This window comes from Verruconis gallopava, assembly GCF_000836295.1.
Source record: "Verruconis gallopava strain CBS 43764 unplaced genomic scaffold supercont1.1, whole genome shotgun sequence".
Classification (NCBI taxonomy): Eukaryota; Fungi; Ascomycota; class Dothideomycetes; order Venturiales; family Sympoventuriaceae; genus Verruconis; species Verruconis gallopava.
Window position 1 is genome coordinate 796809 of NW_015622137.1, and position 11868 is coordinate 808676.

General features: G+C 51.6%; 3 protein-coding genes across 6 annotated transcripts; 1 reads left to right on the plus strand and 2 right to left on the minus strand.

The window, feature by feature from the left end:
* Positions 1–78: 78 nt before the first annotated feature.
* PV09_00306 (uncharacterized protein) lies at positions 79–2945 on the minus strand. The gene is made up of 4 exons (XM_016353028.1): positions 2567–2945; positions 2367–2510; positions 642–2318; positions 79–587 (listed from the first exon to the last, which is right to left on the minus strand). Exons 1-4 carry the CDS (start codon positions 2777–2779, stop codon positions 414–416), a joined length of 2208 nt encoding a protein of 735 aa, XP_016219285.1. The 5' UTR covers positions 2780–2945; the 3' UTR covers positions 79–413.
* A 199-nt stretch (positions 2946–3144) lies between these two features.
* Positions 3145–5778, plus strand: PV09_00307 (uncharacterized protein). The gene is made up of 2 exons (XM_016353029.1): positions 3145–4347; positions 4424–5778. The coding sequence occupies exons 1-2, from the start codon at positions 3365–3367 to the stop codon at positions 5610–5612; spliced, it is 2172 nt and encodes a 723-aa protein (XP_016219286.1). The 5' UTR covers positions 3145–3364; the 3' UTR covers positions 5613–5778.
* Positions 5779–6558: 780 nt separating this feature from the next.
* On the minus strand, positions 6559–10351 carry PV09_00308. Of its 4 annotated transcripts, XM_016353030.1 has the most exons (5): positions 9742–10351; positions 8680–9201; positions 8503–8556; positions 8151–8395; positions 6559–8097 (listed from the first exon to the last, which is right to left on the minus strand). In XM_016353030.1, the coding sequence occupies exons 1-5, from the start codon at positions 9760–9762 to the stop codon at positions 6996–6998; spliced, it is 1944 nt and encodes a 647-aa protein (XP_016219287.1). In that variant the 5' UTR covers positions 9763–10351; the 3' UTR covers positions 6559–6995. The 4 variants fall into 4 exon arrangements, with proteins under 4 accessions (XP_016219287.1, XP_016219288.1, XP_016219289.1 ...); XM_016353031.1 differs by having other exon boundaries at positions 8680–10351; XM_016353032.1 differs by lacking the exon at positions 8503–8556 and having other exon boundaries at positions 8680–10351.
* Between the last annotated feature and the right edge of the window lie 1517 nt (positions 10352–11868).

Sequence of the window (11868 nt, forward strand, 5' to 3'; positions counted from 1 at the left end):
GTCGCTCGATAGGCAGCACCATTACCTCACGAAACATCACAATCATGCTCAATTTGTCAAAGTTTACGATAAAGTGCATAATTTTCCAAAGACATAATCATGCCGCGCGAACGTTTCCTCGCTTCGTCTGCGTTGGTAAAAATGTAAAAGACAATGCTAGAATGTGCCTTGTCTTCACGCTATATATGACTAGGATAAAGGGAGTCTTGACATGTCTATCGCCAGGAATAATCATCCGTAACTCGCCGCAAGCTGTCCCGAGACTCTCCCATTACGAGGCCAATTGCCCATTTTGTACATAATATCCCAGCCTTGAGTATTTCAGTCATCCGTTCGTAGCTTCGAAAAGTGCTGCAGAAAGCCGAAAGAAGTTGGAGAGGAATATACAAGGCTCTCAATCCCAATATTCGATTTCAAGCAAGATGCACACGCATGAAGTCCTTGCCACCGAATGCTTTCATGCACATGGGACACTTGCGCTGCCTCGTTGAGATGCGGTCATCAACACATTCCCTGCATACGATGTGACCGCATGTAGTGATAACGGTATCTTTGAGTCCTCTTCCACAGTTGCAGAATACGACAGCCTGTCAGCCATGGTTAGAGTCTGTCACGATAAGTACTGAAGCGGGGATACAAACCCGTAGATTTTTGACTTCCTCACTGTCATTGGCGCTTGCCGCTGCTTTCAGTCTCTTGATCTCGGCCATCTGGTTTTCTGATCGCGCCTTAAGAGCTTCAACCTCACGCTGGCTTTCTCGTACGGAGCTTTCCGATGCTGATAATGCCGAGTCTTTCTCACTCAGTGCCTCTTTAAGCTGCATGACTTGTTTCTGATAAGCGGTGGCAGACATAGCTGCCTGGTTAGCCTTAGCCTCCAGTCCAAAACGCTCCTGAGTCATGCGCTCGATTGTGTCCAAATGCTCTGCTACTTGTCTTTCCAAGTTCACCACAAGTTCCTTCGAATTTGAGTCGGAGTTCTTCAGCGATGCTATGATCCCCGAGCTCGTCTTGTCTGCCTTTCGAAGTGTGTTGACTTCAGCCTCCAACTGCTCTTTGTACTTCATCATGCCGAAATACTTCTGATCGGCCTTGACCTTAGCCATTTTCAGTGCAGCTAGCTGTTGGTCCATCTGCTCGTAAGCCGAAAATTTAGCGGCTGCGGCTGCTTGTGCTTTCTTGTATGCTTGCTCAATCGACGGAAGCTCGCTTTCCAAAGTTTTGCACTCCCTTCGCAAATCTGCAACCTTCTGTTGCAGCTGTGAGACGTCGCTAGTCTCGTCTTCGGGCACGTCCGCGTGAATCTCGCTACACCGAATCTTTAACCTTTCCACTTCGCTCTCCAATGCGTGGATACGAGCTTCTCGTGCATTCGCGAGAGCAACCGCAGACTCGGCCGTCGCCTTATGATCATGCTGCGATTGCTCTAGAGCTGCGGCCTTAAAGTGGGCATCATCTCGCGCTGCTCTTACTCTCTGCAAATCCGCGTCCCTTGCTGCCAGAAGCTGTTCGGTACTGGATGTGGCTGCCATAGCCTCGTCATCGATCTTTGTCCTGTACGCTGTTCTCTCGGCCTGAGCCTTCTTTGCCTCCTCCCGCAGTTCAATGTGCTTTGCCTCCAAGTCATTAATCTTGTGCAGACTTTCCTCTAGCTTAGATTTCATGATCTTGAAGAGTTCCGTCCCTGCATAATCTTCATCCGTAAGAGAGTCGAGCCTCGCCTTCGCCCTTGTCAGTTCGGTTGTCAGCTTTGCGTTCTGCTCCTCCAGCTGCGCCAACTGCTCTTTCGCTTTCGCCGCAACAGCAACGGCCTCGGCTCTTTCCCGCTCAGCCGCCTCACTGGCTGCGGCCGACGCCTCGCTCTTGATGCCGTTCACGGTGTCTCCATTGGCTTTCTCATCTGAATCCTGTTTGGATACTGACGACCCTAGCGTGCCTTGCTTTTCGATATTAGCGACCACGTTGCTCTTAGCCTTATCTAACTTTCGCTCAGCAACCATGTATCGGAAAGAGGCGTCGTCTAGTCTCGACTTTGCTAGTTCAAGCTCCTCGTTTAGGCGCTGACACTCGTTGATATATCCCTTCTCCTGAGCTAGCAACTCATTAACACGCTTTTGCAAGGCCTGTACATCTGGGGATGTCGATGCCGGGATCTTGGAATATATCGCTGATATGACTTTTTTAATCCCATCACTGCGTGAGGCAAGATGCTCTTGAAAGTTTTTGGCATCCACAGATAGTAATGATGATGTTTCGAAGCACGCCGATGTGGATGGATCCGGGCTTCCGCCTGATAGAACGACGACTTCGTCTATGACCTGTCACTGATAAGCACAACAACCAAGTTGAGACTGCGAGAGACTTGCCTGTTTCCACCAAGCATCGACCATACGCAGATTTTCCTTGTAATGCCGTGACTGGTCTTCGAGCGCCCTGAGGGACTTTTCCAAATCTTGCTTCTCACGCTTATACTCTTTCATCTGCCGCAGTATGGCGTCCTTCTGGAAGGTCTGGTGCCCATTATCAGTTGAATTCACACACTTCACTACACGGACGGGGTTTATACCTCGAGATCGACCTGCCATGTTGAGTTGATGCTGCCGAACTTGGGCGCGTCGGCAGCCTCGCCGGAAGCGGCGCCGTTCGACATGGTAGCCTGCTTCTTCGACGGCGGCGCCGCAGAGTCTTCGAGCTCACCAGCAGTGGCGGCCCGCTTCCGCTCGTTGTCCATCTTCGGCTTGCCAACTGGAAGAGCGGGTTGGATGGTGGCGACGCTCATGGATGGTGATTTCAGACTGGCTGTGCACTGCACGGATGTGTTGACTTCAAGCCCGACGCCAACTCACGTGTGCCACATGCAGCGGACATGGACGACACGACGATCGCGCTAGGGGGTTGGCGAGATGCGCGTGGGACTGTAGGAGGGTGGTGTTGATGCAATCGTGGTTCACTCCTTTCTTTGAAGACGAGGCGTTCGAAATCTTGAAGCCAAGCCCTGAGCTAAGCCACTTATGGGCATCGACCCACTGTGGTCAGTCACCTTACGCGATGCCGGCACGCGACAACGAAGTCAAGCATCTCGCGCCGGCACTCTCTCTCCTTATCGACAGATGATGTGCTCTGCAACATCTTCAGATCTACCCCGTGTGAATGCCGCATTTCATGAATGCCGCCGTGCGTTTTCATCGACGAAACTCGCACGTGCGACACCCGTACCCGTCTGAGACGAAGAAGAAACCAATCCGTCGTATTTCTAGCGCATCTCTCCGCCGACTCGTTGTGTCCAGATCACTCGTCTTCATCTCGCTAGCCCTATCTTTCCTGCTCTCCGGTGAAAGCATGCTGTTCTGCCCATCCGTCAGCGATGTCTGCACTGTGTGAGGCGTGCCGCGTCTTCAACATCAGCCGCGACCGATTCCGTTCGTCTCCGTTCTCCGAGAAACGCATGCACCAGCTGGGCTGGTTCTTCGATGTCGAGAAACGCACATCTTGCCCGCTTTGCTCTCTCATCACACAAGCTTTCCGCGAGGGACCAGTACAAGACAAGTATGTTTTTGAAGGCTCGCGTGTGCAGGGTTCGTGGGTCCAGATTTCCGAAGGCAGGCCCGAGGCTGGACTCGAGTTCTGGTCTTTGGGCAAACACGAGGATTTAAAGGTGCGGCTCAGTGTAAGACTTCTGCCCGAAACCGACGAGGAGCCAAGCATTGGGATGGGCGTCCTCATAGATCCAAACAGCCCACACGTACCCATCGACCGAATCAGGGACTGGATGCATCGTTGCGAGCACCACCACCCGTGTCGTTCCGTGCCATTGGCTTCGACTAGGGCCGGAAGGCTGCCCTTGGCCTTCACTGTAGTAGACGTTGAGAATATGTGCTTGGTCGAGCCAGAGAGCGACTGTCGATTTTTGGCGTTGTCATATGTGTGGGGCACAAGCAACAGGTTCTCCTCGTCATTGCCTGCCATGAGGGCTCTCTCGAACCCCAACAGCCTTGGAGCTGTGCTAGGCCGTCTCGCACCTTCGATTCGGGACGCTGTCGAACTGACACAGAAATTAGGAGAGAAGTACCTCTGGACTGATGCGCTTTGCGTTTCCCAGTCGGGCGACGCGGGCCAGGAGATGGCCAAAGACAACATAGATTCCATGGATTCGATTTATAGGCATGCGGCATATGTGATCATAGCTGCAGACGACGACGCTCCGGATGGTGGCATAGCAGGGGTGGGGAAATTGTCTCGAAAAGTTCACCAACACGCGGCAGAGATTATGCCTGGTGTGCGTGTTCTTGCTCGCTTTTCACCGCAGACTTATATGAGTCACTCGCGATATTCCACTCGCGGCTGGACGTAAGTTTATGACCTCTTGTTCATGACATATTTCAGCTAGTTTCACTTAAAAGAAAGTACTCATTCTCCGACCTAGGTACCAAGAGGATCAGCTAGCCACTCGTTCGCTGATATTTATCAACAATCAAGTCTATTTTTCTTGTCCAAACTACGCCTACTCCGAAGATATTGAGGCCGAACGGAACAACACGCCTGACTTCACCCTTGTCTTTCAGCAGAAAGTAAACAAGATTCTGTACCGAGATGCTAACCCGGCAGCGGTGTATTTCAGGTCCGCAGAAGCTCTTAGCCGGCGTGACTTCACTTTTGCAGATGACTATCTCCGCGGGTTCGCTGGCGTAGCAGCTGTCCAAAGCCAGATCTTGGCCAGCCAGTTTATTGCCGGTCTCCCAACGTGCATATTCGATGCGGCATTGCTGTGGCAGCCTGCCCGCCAGTTGAAGCGTCGAAGGGGTTTCCCGTCATGGTCATGGGCGGGCTGGCACGGTCAAATCCGGTGGCTCGGCGATACCATCGATGGCCTGTATCAGGACAGTCCTGTAGCTTCCCTAGACAAGTTGAATTCGTGGATACGAAGTCGCACTTTCCTTCGATGGTACTTCCTGAATACGCGACGCCAGGTCGAAGCAGTCTTCGATGCTCGTACGAGAAGATCTTTCGGAAAGATGTTTTGGCCCTCATCGGATGAAAAAGACCCGTCGCCCGCCGTAGGTTACACGGGAGACTTTAACGAGTCCGCGCCGTTTGACCAGGACGAGGACGAAGACGAGCAAATTTATCTCGAGAGCACTGGATTGCAGCTCGCCAACAGCAAAGAGCGTATCATACCGCTATTGTTCAAGACCCTCGTCGTCACCTTCCGTATCCAAGCCTCGACAGCATACCTCCGGTACGGAAGCATTGACCCAGTTTGGGAACCCAGCGGCCGCGTCGTGTTCCTCCTGCTAAACAGGAACAATGCTGTTAGCGGCTATGTGCTTCTTGACGAATCGTGGCGGCAACACGACATGTCCTTGCAAGAGTTTTTGATCCTGTCCGAAGCAAATTACTATTGTGACTGGGCTCGACCCCATGAAAATCATCCGTATAAGAAAAGTTACGAGTTCGAGGCGTGGGATGAATATCATGTCATGATGGTGACGCGCAGGACACTTGATGTAGGTTTGCTCGCCGTGGAACGAGCAGGCGTTGGCCGTCTGCATAAAGAGGCTGTGAAGGATGCACATGGTGAACAAGCAGAGGCATCAAATGTCATACTCGTGTAAGGAGAACGAAGGGCGGTATATTTTGAGACGCGCCTTGTCACTGGCCCAAACTACATGCACTTCATCAATTTGACAGTTTTTATGGTCCTAGATTGGACGATGCATATATAAAATATCTAAGTAAGGTCCCACGACCATTTGCGCGTCCAACGAAGGCCGACTGCCAGAACCTTGCGATCGCAACATCACCGCGCTGTCGGACGGAAGAGCAGCTGCGTCGGCAGCATGCTGGCTGCTGAAGTTTCCGCGACAAATCTATCATTGCTGAACATCTCGGAGCAGAGCACTGCTTCTTACGCAAGAGATCACAAGCACTTTGTATGCTAGCCGTGACTGAAAGCGGAAAGCCACCGTGGCGTACGAACCCAACAAATCGAGAATGCAAAGATCGGTTTGCGTTTGAATATGCAATCGTGCCCATGAGATCCCGTAGGGTATTTTGCTTGCAATTCGTGCCTGTGGAGGTCGAACGCTGTGAAACGAGCGCTTGATCTCACAGCCAGGTTTGCGTCTAGCTCAACCGCGTAGGCAATTGTCTCTCTCGTCTCCTTCACTGCTCGATAGACCAACTGTAAGTCTTCTGTACCAAAGCGGTGTGCTGGTCTTCACAAAAGGAAATGCCCCGTCTGTCCAAACTCACGCTCTAAAAAATTGTGCTTGAAGAGCACAGCGTGCTATCTTGACCGTCACATCAGGACTATACCCGCCGACTTATCCTTCGGGGCGCCTCATGCGGTTCGAAATTTTGCACGCTCTCGTTGCTTTAGTAATCTCTCGTTCATAGCATTTGGGTTTTGCCGTGCGAGAAGCAAAGAATGCCATCAAGAACAGGTGCCATGCAAATCTTCTGTTGGAGTTTTGATCGCTGTGAAGCCGATAGAATGGCAGGTACGGTGATGAAGAATGAAAATCTTTTTTGTAATCGAAAACCGGTTTTCAGATAAAATTCGACGAAAATTCTTAGTATATTGACTATATCTGCGTGCGCCTGTGGAAATTACCTTAGAATGGCTGGAGGTATGACACCCAACCACGATACATGACCTATGACTTGGTCAAAGACGATAGCGTACTCGTAAATTGGTGACTGTATTCTGGAAGCACGAGTCTGCCAACAGACATCGTCTGACAAAGAAAAAGGAGGCTTCTCAACAAGCGCCTACCATGAAGCTGACATAACGGAATGATCTTCTTTCCATGGTCTTGTCCCTCGTTCGTTCATCTATCGACGCTGCGTTACCCCGAGTCCCCACTTCTCCTCCTTCTCCACGATTCTCGCAGAATCGATGTGTACTATTGTGCGAACATCCTCTCGTTTTCGCAATGCCGCAGTTCCATGACGGCAATAAGATTGATAGTGTTAAATTAGCGAACGGCATATTCTTAGCTAATGGTGATGCCATCCCGCAAGCCGCTCGGCGCATTCTTGCCCCTCCTGCCCAGCAGCGTCGCGTTATCCAGATTGAGCTCAAACGGTCCTTTGTTCTTGACTTGTCGCCTTGCAGCCGCCGCTACGGCAGCACTATGTTGGCCGTAACCCTTCTCCTGACGGGCTGTAGACTGAGGGGCATTCGCCTGTCGAGCTTGTGCCGCCGCCGACAGTGTGGTATTGCGCATTTGTTTCTCCATAGCCCCTACGTCGGCAGCCTGGCTCTTGGGTAGCTTTGCTGGAGGCGCTTGCTGCCTTGGGTCATAAGGCACGGATTCGCCAGAGAATTCATCGTCATAATCATCTTCGTTCAGTGCGTTGAGTTCACCACCGCGAAAGCCCTGCTTGAAATTCTTCCTTCGCTTGCCTTCCTCTTCTTGCCGGTGAACAGCATAACCGACGTCGAAGACTTCTCGCAGATTAACTGCACCAGGAGATCGGAAATCCTGCCTTCGACCACCCGGAGTTTCGTCGAGGTACTGAAGCTGAGGGTTTCTGAGCATCGGGGTTGCTAGTGGTGGTGCATCGGCAGCGGGAGTTGTCTCTTCCTGGGACTCACGAATCCACGGGTGAGCAAGGAATTGCTTGATCGTGTAACGCTTCTCAGGATCTACGGTAAGAAGATGTGAGACCAAGTCCTGAGCAGACTTTGAAATGTCGTCCCACCAGGGAGAAAGGAAGGTGTATTGCCCCTTCGCAACTTTCTCTGTAAGTGTTTGAATGCTCTCATCGTAAAACGGTGGGAACCCGCAGAGTAAAGTGTATAGGACGCAACCCAAGGCCCACATGTCCACACTTTTTGAATAACGCTCATCTTTGACAATCTCCGGGGCAGTGTACCCGACTGTCCCGCATGGAGTCATAGTCTGGCTGTCCCAAATTACTTTCGAAAGACCAAAGTCGGCTATTTTGATAACACCAATGCCACCAGCCCCAACACCTTTGATGAACTCTCCTTCGTCGACCTTGTCTTCATCTTCAGGTGCTCTAGGCTTGGGGTTTTTGGTCGGAACGAATGGTGCTGGATAAAACAACAGATTCTCAGGCTTAATATCACTATTGGATGACGTCAGTGATCAAGATTTGTTTCATGTATCGCAAAAGCTCACCGATGTACGACGCCGGCTTCTTCATGTAGATATTCCAAAGCTTTCGCGACTTGTACAATGACGTGTCGGGAAAGATCCTCGCTGAAGTATGTGAGCCGAACGATTTGGTGGAACAACTCGCCACCAGGGCAGAGTTCCAGGACGATGAAGTAGTATTGCTTTGACTCCGAAAAATGTATGAGCTTGACAATGTTCGGATGATCAAGTTGTCGCATAATTTGAACCTCTTTCAGAATATTTGCCCGCTGGAATAATGTTGCAAGTTAGCCACTGGACTCTTGTACGTCATTTTGAAAGACAATTGCAACATGGTAGAGGAGCTACGCCGTTGCATTGCATCGGGGTTGCGCACCTCAACTGTCTTCGGGGCCTTCTTCTTGAAGTCAGGATGCATGACGTTGTCGCCCTACACCGTTACTGTGGTTGGACAAAGTTCGCACGTAAAGTCTGCTGATTACGTTGTCGAAAGTGTGTTCATGAAGGAGAGAAATTCTACGCACTGGCACCACAATGAAAATAGCAAGCATACCTGAGTTGCGTTCATTTCAAATTTCCTGACGACCTTGATTGCCACCTCACCAAATTGTCCAGTCGTGTCTTTGGCTCGATATACGTTGCTGAATGCACCGTCCCCCATTTTCTCAATCAGAATGAATCGCTCGAGACCGGGATAGCGTGGTAGTCTACCCTTGCTCTCTCTCTCCTCTGCCACTATGCGCTCGAGGACTTGGGGATCGACAGTAGATTCCTTGGTAGCTTGCTGCTTCTTCGCCTTGTCTTCGGCTGCGTGCGCAGCAACATCGCCGGCCTTCGCAGCGACGTTGCGGTTGTCTACGGCTGCGGCTGAAAAATCGCCATGGACGGCAGGGTCATGTAAAGGCTTGTGGCTAAAGACGTCGGGCTCACTGATGCCATATTGCTTTTGGTCACGCCCTGCTGAGCCATACTGGTCGTATCGTTGCTGCTGGGCGTGCACATTGGAAATGTTCGTCGTCGGCTCAGCGTTAGCCACCCGCGCCTGCTTGCCGTGTCGAATAAAGTTCTTGAGGTTCTGTATGGTCGTCATCGTTTAGTCTATGTCCACACAAAAGGAAGTTGAAGCAGAAGTGAACTTTTCTGACTCGGATGGTGAGTAAGCGAGTCGTCGGTGGGGTGTAGTGGAGGGGTATCTATCTGTAAGCAAAAGCATGCAATAGCCGCGAACTAAACAGACAAAGCTGCAGAAGTTGAGAAAGATGATTTGGCAGATGGAGGAGACCACACGAGGCCTGGACGTCGTGAAATGCCGGAGGGGATTAGGATTAGAGCGGTTCTAGCAAGAAGGGTGATGTTGCGTCGGTCGCAGAACCGGTGCCATGCGGGTGATGACGCAGGAATTTTGAGCCACGTTTTTGGCCGTTGCCTTTACATCATCCGCCCTTCAAACCACCCAGGCAGCCACTGCGGAACCTGCAAGCCTGGCAATCGATCTTCGTCTTCCGAACCACGCGATTTTCTTGTAGGCTCTTGTAGAGCAAAAGAAGAGCGGCGGTACTGTACAGTACAGAGGGAGGACGGACTGGGCTTAGACGTGTAGGAACTTTTCACACACCTCGATCAATGGGGCAGGCATCGCTGCCAACTGTTTGCTGTTTAGATGCTCTGCAAACTCGTATCTGGCCTTGCGCGTGATGGGCGGGGACGCTGTGAATGTCCTCTCTACACGTCCTTTGCTTTCCGTCGATGCTGGCGCTGTCAGTGCGGCAGGTCGGTTGGACGCAATCTGAGGGGCCCCGGACAGGTCTGTCCAGACTCTGGCCGGCAGATCTCGATGATGCACTGGCTTGCAAACCTAGCGATAAGGAAGGGTGCAGTCTGACCTAGCTGCGACAGATCTCTATATGGCTTTTCACGTGGAATGCAACGTCCTCTTGCCGGCCGTCGCGGCGAGCTGCCTTGTCGAGGTTTCGCCTCAAGCTGCGGGTCCTTCTGGACAAGGCTGAGGAGGCTGGCCACACGATCTCGGTGCGGCGATAAAGGACAGACTGAAGGGCTCAGGTCACGAGCAATCGCCACGGAAGTTCAAGGATGAGCACGAAAAAAGGTTGAAGGAGAGACGGAGAGAGCTGTGCAGCGGCAGAAAGCGGGAGCGCTTGAGGCAAGGCGGCTTGGAATTTCAGGACGACAGCTGGAAAGTCCGTCCAACCAGGCCAGAAACTAACTTGACCTAAGTGACTAAGCCCCACTTGCACTTGGACACGCCATGCACCAAGCCATGGACGTGGTTGGCACGTTGGGCGTCAACATGTAGCTTGGAAACGCAGGCACTCAGACAGTCCACATCGGAGGTGGTGGCCATGCTGATGATGATGCGGACGATGATGGCGATGACGATGAATCTGCGTCCTCATGTTTCAGCCTCGTCATTAGGCCCGTCCTGACCTGTGCGAGTTTGCTCCGCGATGATGCCGATCAATCGGCTCCGATGACGTAGGGCAGCGCAGTTGTGGCCGCCGCTCTCCTCTTTTTCTTCTGTCGTCATCGCCTGCAGATTTCCGTGGCGCTATTGCACGCGAGGAATGCGCGAACCGAGTCTCGTCTACATCGCAACACCATCAGACTCGGACTCCCAGATCGGAGCGCTGTGGTCAGAAGTAGAATTCATCAGGACTCTCTCCTGGACGGGATGCGTTTTCGCTCTTGTCCGAGCCACTTGCCTAGATGGCACGAATGTTGTGTAGACGCCTTGGCAGCAAAATTACAGCATAGCGCAAGCATTGGAGCCAAGGTTGATCCTCAGGCTGGCACTCAGAGTGTTCCACAGATCTGGCTTGAGAAGCATTTCTCTCGTACCATCGCTGCTCTGACATCACGTTGCTAGGGTTTCGACAGGCTACGTCGTTTGCAAGCTCAGGATATTGGCCGTCAGCCCGCGCCTGAAGCTCTTCTGCCTTTCATCATAGCCACGGAAGTTAAATCATGCTCTTTGCCAAGCGAGTTAACCAGGTTTTAAGATGCCATCTGGGCAGCTGATCCATCCCCTGACTCCTTCGTCCACGCTGATCTCTCAGCCGGAGGTGGGTGTGATCCGTCTGATGCTGTCTGTGGCCTTTGACTCATGACCATTGAAGATCAATGCTTCAGAGGTCAACACGACGATCCTTGATCGGATTGCATGATTACTTGGTTGTTGTTGTTGCACTGTATAACGACGGAAGCGTGCTAATTGTCTTCTTCTACTTCGCCAGGCCAAAAGTGATCATTAACGTGGGCGTTACATTGTTGGCAGCGGCTCAGTGACCAGAGCAAAAGACGCCAAAAGAAAGCTTTCGAGAGATTTACCATACTAATCTGTCCGATTTGATAAATTCGTGGCAGAGATTCTGCTAGTCCCTGTCGGAGTAAGGTTGACATGGTTTGTCAAGCACGACGTCAACAATGTCTCCCATGCTCACACCTTTCGAATTCTTCACTTCGTAGACTGTTCCTTCGACATCCATTACCATCACTTCCGAGGGCGGTGGACGACGAGATACTAGTAAGGAGCGATATGGAGCATACGGTATCTCTGCTTCGAAGCTCAGAATATTGCAGGTAGGGTAATAGCTCCATGTAAAGAATTAATTTTGAAGGACCCAGTTCAACTGGATGCCTTGAATTTGTGTACTCCGTGACGAGCATGCAGACGTCGACCTTTGAGCCAATTGCTGAGGTGGACTATCGTCGTTCATAGAGGCTT